This window comes from Phodopus roborovskii, unplaced genomic scaffold, assembly GCF_943737965.1.
Source record: "Phodopus roborovskii unplaced genomic scaffold, PHOROB, whole genome shotgun sequence".
Classification (NCBI taxonomy): domain Eukaryota; kingdom Metazoa; phylum Chordata; class Mammalia; order Rodentia; family Cricetidae; genus Phodopus; species Phodopus roborovskii.
Window position 1 is genome coordinate 5,802,995 of NW_026126549.1, and position 16,933 is coordinate 5,819,927.

The following is a 16,933-nucleotide window of genomic DNA, read 5'->3' on the forward strand; positions in this document are numbered from 1 at the left end:
ATAGCTTAATTTAAGGGTGTTTAAAGCCAGGTATAACCCTAGACCAGTGACTGCATGAGATTTAGAAATTATCAAGGTAGGAATGAGTGACCCAGGCTTCACACTACATTTGAATATGATTCAAAACATTGGCATTTAGATTTCATTTTTTTTTACCTTTATATATAAAATATTTTGATCATGCATCCTCAATGTAACTCAGAAAGTTTAAAAATTTACACATTGTACACTTAGTTTACTCTCTAGAAGGCACACAGTATAGCATAGATGAACAATGGATGATTTTTTTTCAAGAAAGGGTTTCTCTGTGGAAAAGTCCTGGCTGTCCTGGAACTTGTAGAATAGGTTGGCCTGGAACTCACAGAGATTTTCCTGACTCTGCCTCCTGAGTGCTGGGATTAAAGACATTTGGCACCAACACACAGTAACAATGAACAGTTTTTTTTTTTTTAAAAAAGGGTGAGTAGTAATTAATTACAGAGAGAAGTAGACTCCTTTACTCCCAATGACAGTGAACCAAAGTTCACATATTCTGGAGACTATGTAAAAGTCCACCTGCTCCCATGATTCATTCAAGTCTACAGGCTTTGGCTTATTCTTGAAATAAGAAGAAATAAAGATGCCATTGGCAGAAGGTTTGCCTGAAGGTTTTCAGGTCTTATTCCACCATATTGCTAACAGAAATATAAACTGGATGCAAAGGCGATGGCAGTAATCACCTAGTCAAACAGGTACTGAAGTATCTATCAATCAAGTGTAGATTGGAACTCTTGCTCTATCACAGAATTAGGACACTGCTCTTCACTCATAAAGGCTTTAACAGATCATATCTATGTGCTATGCACTAATTAGGTGTTAGAAACAAGGAATATATGGTCCTGTTTGTGTAGGCAAAAAATTGAATTGGGAGCCTCACAAGCCTGACAATGGAAAACAACTACAAGGCATGCAGACTTACATAACAATGCATCTGGAAAGTCCTTTCATGTGGCTTATAGTTATGTGTCTAGACTAGTTGGAAAATGGTTATAATTGGAAGGTGTAAATCAACTTAATGATATTAGCATTTTGGGATAGAGTTTCTTGTACATATTTACATGCTGGGCACATGAATATGGGATTTCGGAGTCAATCCAAGATTACTAAATTCTTCCTCACGTGTTGGTTGTTGGCTACCCATCCTTGAGAATAGCTAGGGGTTTGCAGATGGGTTCACCTACCCTTGTGAGCTCGTCAATGATGTTCTGCTGCTCAATGACCTGCAGTTTCAGAAACTCTGTCTCTTGTTCTTCATTAGCTTGGTCAAGATCATTCAGAGACTTCAGTTTCTTTAAGGGTGGGTGAGATGTTATTTTTTCTCTCTAAATTGGAGAAGAAGAAATTACAAGCAGAAAGCTTAAAAATTCCAATTTTAGTCACTGGTAAATTTGTAGAAATTGATCCTCAGCTAATTTTAATATTGTCTCCACTTTTATATATACCAACTAAAACCCTCCAGTACATTTTATCTGCTCTCAAACATTGAAGTTCCTGGCAGCGTTTCTGAACTTTGAACATTTCTATAGCTATCTTATCTCAGAAGTCTTTTCAGGAATGTAGGATCATATCAGTTATCCGTGCATATTACAGTCCATGATATTGATTTCCCAACTATCAAGCAAATTAGAAGCCAGGCATGAGCTCGCTCTCCATTTCTGTGGCCTGGGGAACCACACTGAGGCTTTGCTTCTCCATTTTCAAGTATTTTAAGCGTGAGTACAACCCTGGAAGAGGTCCTCCAGTTCTGCAAGGTTAAGAACCCTATATGATTGAGAGGCAGACCCTTCTTTTGCTTTCTTCTTAAAATTCCCTTGCTTTCTTGATAGGAAGTCTATGCTGCATATAAGAAATAACCTCAAAGAAAACCAGTAGGTCACATGACCCCAGAGGACAAAGAAGCAGCTTCCACAGAGTCTGCGATACACACCATTTCTGAGTTTTCCTTGGTTACAGCTTTTAGTTTCTCCTCCATGCGCTGCAAAGACACCATCAGTTCATCGTTTCTCTTGGCGAGGCACTTGTTCCTTTCCAGGAGAGGTTTGCATTGTTTTTCAGTTTCCCGCACACGTTTTAACTAGAAATAAATTAATTGAGATTTAGTTTTGGTATCCTGAGGGAAGTAGGGCAGAAGGGGATCAAGTGTAAAAGAAGGAAAGCATCCCTGCTGACACATCACCCCATGTATCCCAGGATTGACCACTACATTCTTGTCCTCCATTTAACCAAACAATTTTTTTTTTGTTTCATTTAGTGGCTATTCTCTTTTCCTCCCTCCCTCCCTTCCCTCTTTTTAACAGGATTTTGCTACGGAGTGCTCGTAGACTCAGAACTTACTATGTAGAACTAACTAGCATGGGGCAGACAGAAATCTTCTTGTTTCCAGCTTCCCAGTGCTGTGATTAAAGGCCATGGGTCATGATACCAGGCCCTAGGGCATTTATAGCATAGCCTTCACATCCTGTCCTGTCCGTTACATTAACAGAGGTGCTACAGATGCTGCTGGAAGTGGCTAGAAGAAACCAAAGTTCTCTTTGCTTCCTTTTACTTCCCTCTCTTCACTCACGCATGCATGCCCACATCCACTCCTGGACCAGGAGGGACCTCTCATTGGCTCAGGAACACATAGAAGCACATTGAACCTCATAGTCACATCACATGGCTCCAAGTCTAATGTTCTCCAACTGCATTGCCTTCTTAAAAGGTCTTGCTGAAATCTCCTCCCTCTCAGTAAAGCAGTTTATGTTTTCCTGTTGTTGTCATGGGCCCTGTTCTATATTTCACAGGGTGCTGAGCAGCTCCCTACCCTTGGCCTGTTGATAACACCCTGCCAATTGCCATGACTATACCTGTTGCATAAATTGCATTTAGTTTAAAAGATAACTGTATGAATGTTGTCTTGTAACCATCAGCAGCTCTTCCTTTCATCTTCAAAACACGTCTGTTTAGTTGGTGTATTATAGGCCAATCTATATAGACAGATTGGATTTCCATTCTAATGATTAGCTTGTTCTTTTCCTGTCACAAGCAAAAGGGCGATCAGAAATTTCAAAAATCATAATTTCTCTTATGGAAATCTATGATTTGGGGAGATCAAGGAGAAAATGACCTGTGATCACAAATAAACAAGACTCCACTTGTAACTCTTAGCACTACCCCCAGTCCTATCCCAACCTCAGTTTGAAAACTACAGTATTACTGCAATGACAAAAACATGGGATTTTCTTTTCAGAAATAATCTGGCATAACACCTTTTGAGTTTTGATGTCTGACTTATCAAGACAAAATTTTGAGTACATGTAATGAAAAATTATTGCAATCTTGATCTCTTCTGAAGGTTAATGTCCTGTGTTTAAAATATTTAGGTCTACTTGGTGCATATTATTCAGAGAAAATTCAAATAAACATTGAAGAGAAAGAACTGTCTAATTTTAGCCTAGCATCCAATCATGGGAGTTTGGAAGCACTGAGCAGAATATTTCTTCAGAAAGACAGGCCTTCATATGTGGAAAAGAATAAAGCTATACATATATAATCAACCATGCATACATATGTATATACACTAATAAAAAGATATTTGGAAACTCTAAGAAGCCCTGCTATAGTTTAACTAATAACATATAGGTGTGAGGAAACATAGTATTTTATAATCATAAAATGGCTGACATGCCAAAACCATTAGTAAATATTAATTTATACCTACCAAGTAACAAAACTTCAAATATGTGTATAAAGAAAAATGGGCAGAGTTAATAATGAGACATAGGCAATTTTGTTGAGCAAACAAGTAGGTAGAGATATTAGAAGCATATAGACAATTTAAAACAAGGCAACAAACTTGACTAAAACTATAACTAAGATTATAGAGCACAACTTTCTTTCCTGAGAATATGAGATATTCCTAAAAATGACTGTACTGATTGGTTTTATTGCCAACTCAACACAAACTAGGGTCACCTGAGAAGAGGGAACCTCAATTAAGAAAATGGCCCCTAGATATTGGCCGGGGAGACATTTTTTTTTCTGATTAATGTTCCATGTGGGAGGACCCAGCCCACTGTGAGCAGTACCGAATCCTGATCAATGGCTCTAAGTTGTATAATACAGAAAACTAAGCAAGGTAGCCTTAGCAAGCAGGTTTGTACCATTCTTCCACAGTCCCAGTTTGAGTTCCTACCTTGGCTTCCCTTCATGATGAACTGTAATGAGATCATGTAAACCAAGTAAACCCTTTCCTCTTCAAATTGCTTTTGGTCGTGTTGTTTTATAACAGTAGAAAGCAAAAGAAGACATTGATCCTATGCTATGACCACAAAGAAAACAGGAATGAAATACTGCAAAGTGTGGTGAGTAATTAAGGAGTAATTAGTAACCAAAGGTAATCTAAAAATCTCTAGATGTTTGGAAATTGAGCCACACACTTTCTGGAAGAAGTTACGTGGCATTATTTTAAAATAGAATGAAATAGCAATATGTTATAACACTTAAAGCCTGTGAGAGACGCCTAAAAGTAAGATCTAGAGAGAATGGCCCCAAATTAAGGGAAAGGCTAAAGTCACCTTTCCATAAACAACACCATCAAAATATAAGTTACAGAGCAGTATGTCTAAATGTCTAATTTTGACATGTTCCAATGTTTTTAAGAAAATAAAGCAGAATATAGAAAGAGCAAAATGCTGAGGGCAGAGTGTAAAGAAAGCCCAGCAGCCCAGTAGATATCTGACAGCTTCTCCAACCTCATTAGTAAAGATGAAAATCAAAACAAAAACAAGAATAAGAATATATAGCATGGCCACCGAAATGGTTGAAATGAATGGTTATCTGTGCATGCTGGCAAAGATGTGGAAACATTGAGGCCCTCACACATTGACAGAGAACCTAAAATGTTAGAACAATGTCAGGAAGCAGCTGACCTCATTGCAGGATCCAAATTCCTAAGCCTAAAGGCAACAGGCATTTTCTTCATCACAGATACCTAGCCACTCCACTCAGAAGCTCCATAAATACCCGTTAGGTATGGCTACATGTATTGCAATATGTTAACTGGATGCTATAGAGTAATCAAAGAGAATAATTTCACACACAGCTCAAGGGAGACTCTCACAGGCAACATGGGCTGATCTAAAGCTGCCAGGCACACAGGCATACTATACAATTACACTTTTAAAATTAATTATGACAGATACCTATGTAGAAATCAGAGTGCCATCATTAGGTGGGTGTTGGGTTGGAGGGAGGGCTCTCAGTCATTTTCCAGTTACTCACTTGGAAGATTGTTCTGTGGGGCAGCCACTATGTGAGGATTTATCATGATGTACTGGATATGCTGTTATTACTTGCTCATTTTTTTCATGATAAACTATACAACACAATGCATACTTTTATAGCCTAACATCAAAGAAAACACAGTAAAAACAGTGTGTGTACAACTTACCAATTCGTTTCGCTCATCTCCAAGCAAGGTGTTCCTATCTTCTAACTTTCTTATAGTAGCATTCAATTCAGCTATTCTCTTTTGATTTCTTCTCAAATCCTACACACAAGAATTAAACAAGTATCTCTTCAATAACACTTTACCAACTCTGAAAAACCATTCATGAATGTAATAGTATCCTTTCTTCCAGTTTGGCTCATGAAATGATAGATAAATGTTCTAGAACACAGTTACCCTCCCTAACTCCCAACATTTACTTCTGGGTTGAACACCAAGCCTGATAAAAACTACAAATGAGTTCCACATAGCAGGCAGACCATGGAGCCCAGACTTATGCAGAGGTCTTTGTCCTGTGACCAAAGTGAGGTGTGAAGTTCAGGGACTATCCTTGTGTTGCAAATGCCCATGGCTTCCAATGAAGCAGACAACAGTCTGCTATCATACTTAGCCACAGAGTGGACCAATTAGAAAGTAGACATGGGCCTTAGGGAATTTTTCTATATTCCTGAAGAAAAAGATCACTGTGGGGAAACATATATTACCTTCAAGTGCAAAAGGCAGGGTACACAATATAATCTAGAATAAAACATTTGCACAGTATAACAATTATATGAATCACCTTATACACAGCAGTTACAGCTTAATTCTCTACTACAGGCTTACTCTAAATTACATGCTTGTGACACTATTACTGGTTTTCATTTTGATAGTGGTTCACACATATTGCATCATATCCTAGAGGATTCAGCACAACAGGCTAAATTGAGATGGTTCTAAGTCAGCCCTGGTCTTACGGTGGATGCAGTAATAAGAGCTATGGAGGCTATGTACCAAATACAATGCTCTACAAATACAAGCTGTATTACAGCTTCTAATGCATAGACCAGCCTTGCAGAAACCACCATGACCCTCATCCTACAGATAAGGACAATGAACAGGGAAGTGGTTTGCTTAAGGTCACTCAGATAATGAATTTGAACCAAGAGGTCTAACTTTAAAGTTCATTTTTTGGGGTTAATTATGCTATATTAATAGAAGAACTAAAATTTCAGTGTGCTGCATCATTATATATTTCCTGCCACCTACTAGGGTCTCTCTCTCTTTCTCTTTCTGTGTGTGTGTGTTCTGATAACCAATTCATGAATTATTCCTTACTTTATTCTAAGTAATACTTTGGAACTTATTATTTTGGTCCTAAATAACACATTTTCACCCCCCCCATTTTTTTTTTTTGCAAATAAATCATCTGATAGCCTATTACATGCTAGCTTATGTCTCTCATTGTATCTTGGAAAAAAGTTTTATAAGATGGTGATAATCTAGTGAAGTGGCAAGTTCATTCAGAGTAGAAGTTTTTGTGCTATGGCTACAGATGATTCAATCTTTCTTATAGGCACACAACCCACCCCTGTAGATAATAACTATTTTTGTCAATTTCTAATCCAACTGTTCACACATAGGGAATTTACCAATCTTGGCAATAGGCTAATATTTTCATTTAATTTATGATTCTTATAATAGATTCAAGTTTGTTTTGTTTTTGTCTCTGATATATTTTCTCTCTGTGTATCCCTGGCTGTCCTGGTTCTCCCTCTGTAGATCAGGCTGGCTTTGAACTCACAGAAATCCACCTACCTCTGCTTCCCAAAAGAATGATGGTATTAAAGGCCGTGGTGGCATATGACTTCCCACTTCATTGTCTGTGAGTCTAGAAAAGCTGTTCCCATGATACTTGCTGGTTTTATAGTAGGTGGGAGAATTGATTTCTTTGCACTTATAAATAGGAAAATAGCTTAAGTGAAAAAGCAGAACTTGAGAGCTAAATAAAAGATGACTCTGGAGTTGTTCAATCTCAACTCAAATGGACTCACCGGGCTGCTGCAGTGTTCAGAGCCGTCTCCCGCCCTTCCTGGAATCTCTCTCTTCGGGCTGCTCATGTTACATTCTGCCTCCTTGACCAGGAAGAGCTGCTCATCCAAAGCCTCCTTCTGCAGCTGGAGTTTCTGTACATAGCCAGTCTGGGTCTCCAGTTCCTTTTCCAGGGAAAAGATGATCCTGTCCTTGGCTTTGATTTCATCCATCTGAATTAAATGAGACCCAGAGCACTTCATTTAACTATGCTATAAATAAATCCCATTTTCACTATGGGAAGCCCACCTCTTCTTATGATGATTCAGAAAACAAACAAACAAAAACACCCTAAGGAATCTGGCATGTGTATTGAAACTCAAACTTAACATGAAGCAAACACTGAATAATAAAAGGCTCTCTCTCTATCCTATTTGGTATATCCTATAAGGGGGTTGTCCTTCTACGTAGTGTTTGAAATGGTTTGGGTTGGCTAAGAATGGCACAGTTTAAAATGAACCACTTGCTTTAATAAAGTTAAATACATAATATTCTACTATGATATTTCTAAAGACAAATAAATTATCACCGTCCTTTTCAGGGAACAAGTATTTGATCTTGATCCTAGCACTGATGGATACTATCAGCCAGTCATTTGCAACTGGAGGAAATGCAGGCTTCCTAGTATTGGTCTACTAATTTTCTAGGAATGTCTATTCTGGTGGTGTCTGGAGGAGGTTCTTCTAACCATTGCTGTTGTGTGGCCTTTCCTTCCCTCCCCATACTTCCAGGCAGACAGCCTTAGCAACCATTACTGTCAGAAAAGCATCATAGAACTAGAATAGTGATTAAAAATGCCTATTAATTTTAGTCAAAGTGTTTGTTATCTGTGGCATACAGTTATTGGTTTTAGCACTCATTTGTGCTAAGTTTGGATGTGGTCTCAAATATATTAATTTTCAACTTAAGGCAGAGGTATCAGGTACCAATGGATTAGAGTTCTACTGGACTGGAACCAGTTTTCTGTCCCTAGATGAGGAACACATGATAAAAGAAATTAATGTCTGTTGTTGAATATTAGTTTAAGATGTGTTATATTCATTTATGCTGTGGAATATTTGTTTTATGATGCAAAGATGTATTGCACTCTTTCATGTTGTTTAACTCTGTGAAGCTGTGTTACTTTGCCTGCCTAAAACACCTGAATGGTCTAATAAACAGCTGAATGGCCAATAGCTAGGCAGGAGAGGGATAGGTGGGGCTGGCAGGAAGAAAGAATAAGTGGAAGGAGAAAAAGAAAAGAAGGAAGAAGAGAGAGAAAAAGAGAAGGAAAAGAGGATCTAGGGGCCAGCTACCCAGCCACACAACCAGTCACTGAGTAAGAAGGAAAGAAAGATATATAAAATAAAGAAGAGTTAAAAATCCCAGAGGCAAAATAGCATATCTTAATGATAAATAGCATAACTTAAGTTAGGAAAGCTGTCTAGAAACAAGCAAAGCTAAGGCCAAGTATTTATAAGTAAGAATAAGTCTCTTTGTGTTTATTTGAGAACTGGGTGGCAGGTCCCCAAAGAGTTAAAAATAAAAATAAAAATGTCTGAAACAGTTTTTGAAGAGATTATAGACACTGATAGACACTGGGTGGAAACTTCTGTCTCATTTCACTATATTCTATGTAAATACTTGAAATGGAAATAAGAAAAGACATTTAGTGCAAATGTCATTCTTCTTTCTCCTTTCTCACATATCATGACTCACTTAGTGAATTTCTTTGGTGTGCCTTTTAGATGAGGAGGAGAGCAGAAAATGATCTACTTTCACAGTCCCTCATTTTCCACACGATGATGCCTGGCTATTGACTCTAGGTTACATGACTACGTTTTAAGTCAACACTGGAGACTATTGGACTGAAGTCTGCACTGTCCTGCAACATCAACTGATAACTGCTGAGGATTGAGATAGTGTCCTGTTGATTTGGGATAGAACAGCAATTGCATTTTCATACTCTGTGAAGATGGTTGAGTCATGGTAAGCTGAGTACTCATCCATTTGTCAGAGCTGTTATACACAGTGTTCATTGCAGTTTAATACAGCTCATAAACTGCACATTCCTGTTTGCTTCCGATGCCCTCTAGTTAATGGCAGATGCTAGGCTGTCAACTCATTAAACCCTCATGCATTCATCTCTAGTATTGTAAATTATAAATACCATCTTTAGTATTATAAATGAAATCTCATCTTCTACAGTCTTGGATGCACTACAGTTATGCAAGTTATCTCACTTTCTTATAATGCCCTGTTCAGTAGGCTCCATGATCACCATGTGACAGAGGAGAACCTGAAAGGTTAAGTATTTGGTCATTGTCCCCTGCCTTGTGATGAATCTTGATACTTTAACTTTGTCTGTAAGAGCCCATTTATCATGCACTGTGTCATACTAGCTCCAAGAGTATTTACACAGCATCAAGAATTTTCTAAAGTGGGTTCCTGTAGAATATCTATCAATAGAGGGGGCTCTGTTATACAGTGGTTGGGAAAACACAATCTGATTCTCAGAATATTGCACAATTAAGCAGTGCTCCAGTTTGTGGATGAGAAGGAATACATTGCAGAATTCTTTGGTGATATTTTATAGAAAGAACAGATTTTATTTCTTTCCCTCCAGGTCCAAAAGTGCATATGAGGGTGAGGGTAGGTGTAGGAAATGGAAATGAGAAAGTGAAGACAGGGACACATACATTAAAGAAACACTTTCCCATCTTAATCTGTTTGCACCCAAAGTTGAAGCCCCTCTTTGGGTGGTCTAGATCTCAGGTGGTTATTTAGGAGAATCTTGTGTCTACTTTATCAGGGCTCTTGGAAAGAAATAATGGGGAAATTATGACTAACTTGTAGATTTCACACTGAAAGGCAAGCAACAACACTAAATTCTAGGGTTTCTTTAAACTCACCTACCTGATGGCGACACAGCTCACCATCTTGAATCCTTCTTCATCAACCATGGTCACTTCAGAAGCCAAGAGCAGGGCAGAGACTACCATTTCTGCACTGCCTTTAGCCTCCATTGTCAAACAGTGCAGTAGAATGAGCCATAAATCCCCCAGGAAACATGGCAGTATTTCCAGTCACATCATACCACATTACTAAGAAAACATGAGACATGCTTAACTTGCAAAATGTTCTATGGGAACCACTTTTAGCTTAAAGTGTAAATCCTAGAGATATCACCCAAATAGTGGATTCCTAGGAAATGGTTACTGAGGATTGGCAGACACAAGAGGAAAAGAATGGTTTTCCCTGAACAGTACTCTACTAAGAGCGGCGGTTCTCAACCTGTGGGTTGTGACCCCTTTGGGAGGATTGAATGGGCCTTTCACGGGGTCAAATATCAGATATCCTGCATATCAGATATTTACGTTACAATTCATCACACTAGCAAAATTAAAGCTATGTAAGGATTGAAGCATCAAATGGTTGAGAAACATAGTATTAAATACATTCTAAATGGTTTAAGCTAATCCTCAACTTTCATACATACATAAATATAAATTTTCCTTCTAAGATCATGGAACAAGGTTAACCTAGGGCATTACTGGTCAGTGCTAGATTAATGCATTAGGCCATGCATTAATTAATTTATTTTTAGCATTATGAGATATCTGTATGGCTTTTGGCTTGGTATGTAAAACAAAGCAAACAAATCAATTCTGTGTGGGTTGAACTAAAGAACATTGCAAACAGCAAGGAAGCTATTTGTGAATGACACCCAATTAAAATATAAAACAGCTCATAACAAATAGTCCTTGATTATTTAAGGGAAAGGAACATGTTTTTAAAATGACTAGGGATTTTATAGCTCCACATTTGCACTGATGAATCAATCACTCAGCATGTTTTCAACAGTGGCCATTTTCAGACAAATTGTAGAAACATCCCTGTTTCCCTTAAAATACCCAGCAGAACTTTACAACTGGGAAGCTCACAAACACAAGCCAAGGTTGTAATGGCTTGTAATTTACAATCTTTTTATGGACTTCTCAAGAACACAGGTCAATGAATGAATACCTGTGAAAATAAGGACCACAAAATGTCTTACATTTTATAATTCCAATATCTACCAAACTACCTATCAATCTACCCTCTTTCTTTGGATAGCCCAGCCCGCAAAGCCAGGATGTTTGTTTACAGTAACTGACAGTTGAACACTCAGCAAAGCAAATCACACTGAGCTCTGGCAGAGATCACTTTCTGCCCGGCTCTTATCATTATTACTGACCAGCCTCCGAATGTCCCGTTCCGACTCCCACTTGATCTTTGAGATGGCTTCCTGGTGGGACTGATGCTCACTCCTAAGGTCCCCGGCCTTGATTTTGTCCGCTTGGATCATATTGCTCAGAGCCTCATCCACCTGCTTCTTGGCAGTTTTCAGGTCTGTAATTTCCTGCAAGAGCTTGAGACGCTCTGCATCGAACTGTTTCCGGGCCTCCTCCCGGGCCTCAATGGTGAGTGCTGTCCTTACTTTGTCACTGCTGCCATCCCGGAGGGCGCACAGGGCAGACTTGAGTCTCTGGATCTCCCCATCCCGCACCTTCACTGTCCTTGACATTTCCTGCTCATGCTGCTTGATGAGATTCTCCCTCACCGCCTGCAGCTCCTTCATCTTCTCCTCATGGAGCTTGGCTTTGAGCTCTGTCACCAGGACCGTGTGTTTGCGCTGCTCCAACTCACGAATCCTCTTTGCTTCTTGAGTCTTCTCTCTTTCAAGCTTTGATACCTAAAGGCAGAGGGGTGAAAGGATGAAAAAGCATGAGCCTCAAAGAGAACTCGTGCTCCCAGGCAGGATCTTGCAGCTTAGACGGCTGTGATCTCCTAATATCTTATTTATTTAAAAAAAAAAATGTCCAGGCCACTGTGTGCTCAGAGGAAAAGGAAGCACAGGCCTTAAAGCCGAGACTATGGTGTGTAAAAGAAGGAAACAACGAAGATATTTATCTTAGCGTGTTCAGACAAATACTTGATGTTCTGGGACCTTCTTAATCAGCACATGGTCCATAGATAAGCAGTTCCAGAGACACCCAGAAACCCGTTAGAATTGCAGAGTCCCAGGTTCTCCCAACAAACCCGTGAATCAGAATAAGTATGCCTTTTAACAACTCCCCAGGTGACTGGTTTACTCAGTCAAACTAGAAGGCTTTGCTGGGGTCGTTCTCCCATTGGTGGAAAAGAGTCTACAACTACTGACTGTATAATTCTGACTCCACCCAAACCATAAATATGGGCATCTCTGGAGCTCAAAGCTTGATACTGCAATAAGGAAAACAAATAGGAGCCTAAGATGTTATTATATAATAACTCTTTTATCTTATAGGAAAGGGAGAAGAGATTGCTGATAAAGGAGGTTTAAAATGAAGATAATTATAATAGCATTGACTTTTTCTTTGCATAGTAACCAGGTTCCATTCCCCAACTTGTATATATCCACATATGTGCACACTAGGCAGCCAATTAGATAACACCCCCAGAGCCTATGGTCTGTTGGGTTCTGCTGTAATTACAGGGATTCAGGGATGCTATTTCTGCATGCTGCAGAAGATCTCTTTGTATTTTTCTCTAGTCTAACTCTTATCTCTTGACCTTACTGCCATCCAAGCCAAATACTCCAAGTGATATTGCAAGAATTTCTTCTAATCTTTCCACCTTTCAAGAATTCTGCTGAAAATAATCTCCTGGGTTTTGTTACATTTCCAGTGACAACGTTAGTTCTTCCTGCCAGTTTGTTCTACTTAAATCCCTGATTTAACAGATCACTATGATGTGGTTGCTGGCTACCTCAGTAGTACAAAAAGGTCTTTCTGTGGTCCTGTGCTATTCCCTCATACACTCACCTGCTTACATCTTCTCCCTGTTTCTTTTTAGTGTACACACACACACACACACACACAGAGTTTGAAAAAATGAAGACAATTTGGGAGCCCCAGCAGTATTACCTAGTTGAGTGACAGAGAGTCTCTGCCATTTTTCTAATTGGAAAGTTATACACACACACACACACACACACACACACACACACACACACACACACACACACGTGTGTGTGTGTGTATTTAACTTTTATGAAAAATAGCATCTGCCCTTATAGTTTATTCTGATTGTGGTTTCCTCTCTCCCAAAATTTGAGAGAGTTTTAACCGACAAATGTTTGAAGAGGATTTCACTTACCTTAGTCACTTACCTATCTTCAGCTAGAGCAGTATTTTCTAAGAGAAGTAATGTTTGGAGACCATGTTATTTTTTAAAGGCACAGCAATTGATCTCACAATGATTATCCTGTAAGGGTGGAGACCCCTGGAGGACTTGGTAAAGGGGAAGTGAGGATCTTCCGATCACTGTCTTCTGACCTCTCAGCTTACTGTCCAGCATGCTGGCCACGGGCTACACTCAACAATTGCAATGGTACAAGCTTGAGATTTGCTCCATGTGCAAAATACACTCTGGATTTTGAAGATTTATCACAAGACAGAGTTTTTTGTTGATCCTTTTATTTTTTAATAATTATGTGTTGAAATGATACTATTTTGTATGAATTAAGTTAAATAGGCTCTATTAGGGAAAGCAACAGGTTGCTTTCACTTTTTAATTTTCAGCCATAAGGAAATTAGTTAAAGGTCACATATCTGTCATACAATGTGTAGTCCATACTCGTTTTCTTTTGGCCAGTGTTGCTCCAGAGTTCTTTGGGGTTCTTTTGGAGAACTTGACTTTCTTCATATCACTAGTGATGTTTTCTTAGGAAACCCAGGTCCTGGCAGTATTACTGTAGCTGCTCCTAAGCTCCACACTGAGGACAGAATCCCTGTATTTCAGCCTTGTCAATCAATCCCCTACACAGGTTGGGCTGGAGAACCTCCTCATTCCTTCCCCTCATCTGCTATTTTCTGCACATAGTATATATTTGTACCTATCTGCCTACGGTTTAATTTCTCTGGTTGTTCTTCCTTTGACTTTCCTCCAGAGTCTCACATTCTTCCTGGTCTAGCTACATAGCATCCTTTCCTGTCATGTGATCTGATTGCTTAGGATTAAGGTCATGTCTACTGGCTTTGTCTTTTCTGTGTGCCTTGTTTGCTCTTTGTCCATTTTTCTTTATGTTATAGGTTTTGTGCATGCCTCTTTCTCATCCCTGCCTCTGCTTACCCTTTGCCTCTGCTTGCCCTGTCCCCAGTGGAAACTCCTAAGAGACTACCACTGTATATCCACTGATTGCTGGCATAGCACAATGAGGAACAAGAAGGCACAGGTGCAATTAAAGGCCATATGCCATTGTTGCCTAGCTAGGCCCATAAGCAGAGCTATGAATAATAAGCCCTGCCATACAGGTTAGAGAACATAGGCTTAGGGAGTTATCAGGGTAGCTATGCATACACTCATTCATCCCCTGTAAGACACTACAGTAAAGCACAAAATCGCTAACAGATAAGGATGCCTGCTTCTGTTCTCAGTGCCTCTCTTTGTTGTTTCCCTGAGCTTTTTGTTTGTTTTGTTTTTGTTTGCTCTGTTGTTCTGGAACTCTGTTTGTACACCAGGTTGATCTCAAACTCATATAGATCCACCTAACTCTACCTTCCAAGTGCTGGAATTATGGGCATGCACCACCATCTCCCAGCTGCCTCTCTGTCCTTGACAATCTAGAGCTTATTCCCTTCTTTCCAGAGTGAACAGAAAATGATATCTTCCAGGGATGAGGTGAGGAAATTGCAGCCCATAAGCCAAGCTGTCTCTGTCTTTATGAATAAAGATCTATTGGAATACAGACATGCACATGTGTTCACTCCATTCACGTACTACTTAGGGCTGCTTTCATGACACAGTGATTGAGTACTTTGCGAGACTGTCTGGCTCATAGCCCTAAAGTATTTAGTGTCTTCCACTTTGTAGGAAGGTTTGTTGATTTCTGTTCTAGATGATGTATTTATTTTTAGAGGAAGGGCTTTTTATTTTTTCTCATTTAGAAATTCAGTTTAGCTTCCATATAGGACATCAGAAATATGCCTTTAACTTGAGTGATGGGAGTTTGGTCCTCCTGAGTCTCAGCAGTAAGTGTTTGTGGTAGTACTTGGAAAAGCATAATAACCACAAGGCTGCTGGGTAAGAAGTTACTAAGGGAAACAACACTTCACAGTACAGTGACAAACTATAATGAAAATGGATAATGGGCAAGGTGTTCTGGGTTCCCGTTTCTGTTTCAGCATCTAAGAAAAGTGTTCAAAAATCGATATTTCCAGGACTCTGTTCCAAATGCATGGAGAAAGAGCTGGAGATGTGGCTCAGAGTTTAAGAGCACTGACTGTTCCCTTAGAGGATTCAAATTCAATCCCTAGCACCCACAATGACAGCCCATGGCAGTCTGTAATTCCAGTTCCAGGGAGTTAGAGCCAACATCCAAACACAGGCATACATGCAGGCAAAACACCAATGCACATAAAACAAAAGTAAATTTAAAAAAATGCATGAGGAAATAAATTGAGCTATAAAGTGATATGGTGTATAAAGCAATATTGTTATTAGATATGGCAGAAGACACTCCACCCTAGATGACTTATGTCAAATTCTCTCCAGGTAGAGGTATGTAACATATAGCATCTCCTTATGATTCTGTCTGTGATCGGGTTGTTTCTCCCATATTATAAATAGTAATCTTTCATGTGTGTCAGCAGGAAGGGAGATTAAAGGAAGAAAAAAGTTAGACTATGAAAATACAGCTGTGTGGAGAATATATTCCAACCCAAAGAGAAAGCTAACCTAAACAGAGGCTTATCATGGTGCCAATCACATGGGAGAATTCACAAAACAAAGAAGCGGTTCACATTTGTTTCAGTTGCCATGGAAACTGCTGCTATTTGCAGGATTTTTTGACATGACTTGTTTTGCCTTTAAACTCCTCTGTGAAAGTGCTTCACATGAGGGAGAGCCAAAGGATGAAATCTGGGGAATGGGCATGAGAGGCCATAACAATTGTGTGGCAAAGTCTTTTTCTGAACTTATTTATACAGATTTAGGCATTGAGGCAGATTTAAATCTCGTAATATAAATCATGAAATGTGAGGTGACAAAAAAGAGCTACTGCTGAGTAAAAATGTATATGTGAACATGATGATATTTTGAAATGGAGAAAATTATTTTAGTAAATGGAAATCATTTTGACCAGTAAGGGTGTTTTGCAGTGATAACTTAAGCTCAGTCCTCAAGTGTTTTACTGTAGTTGACAACTTTCTGAATAGGCACTGCATGTACTACTACTTCTAGCCTCCAAGCCAGTCCTGTGATATTTGTTTCCCCACAATTTCAGGGGAGAAAGAAAGGAACAATTTCTACGTGAGCACATAAATTAGATCAGTGTGGCCAAGAGCCAAGTCTGGCCTACAGCCCAGGCCTGACTACTTTCAATATTTGGGCAAACTCCTTTACCTCTGTCAGCCTTTTTTCCCATTGGCACATTGGGATAATGTTCTCTTTCTCATCTGGTTTGGTGAAGATGACTCAATGTATCAAAAGCTAGTGACTAAGCAACAGTAGATACTATCATGTTCATTTTCAAAATATTGTTACATATGGTAA

General features: G+C 39.2%; 1 protein-coding gene across 1 annotated transcript in view; it reads right to left on the bottom strand.

The window, feature by feature from the left end:
- Jakmip2 (janus kinase and microtubule interacting protein 2) overlaps positions 1-16,933 on the bottom strand; it is a 142,475-nt gene that overhangs the window by 35,798 nt on the left and 89,744 nt on the right. Inside the window, exons 3-7 of the mRNA XM_051200883.1 lie at positions 11,595-12,092; positions 7,342-7,551; positions 5,471-5,569; positions 1,967-2,113; positions 1,221-1,361 (exon numbers count right to left, since the gene is read on the bottom strand). Of these exons, the coding sequence (XP_051056840.1) occupies positions 1,221-1,361; positions 1,967-2,113; positions 5,471-5,569; positions 7,342-7,551; positions 11,595-12,092 (1,095 nt within the window). The remainder of the gene's footprint in view (positions 1-1,220; positions 1,362-1,966; positions 2,114-5,470; positions 5,570-7,341; positions 7,552-11,594; positions 12,093-16,933) is intronic.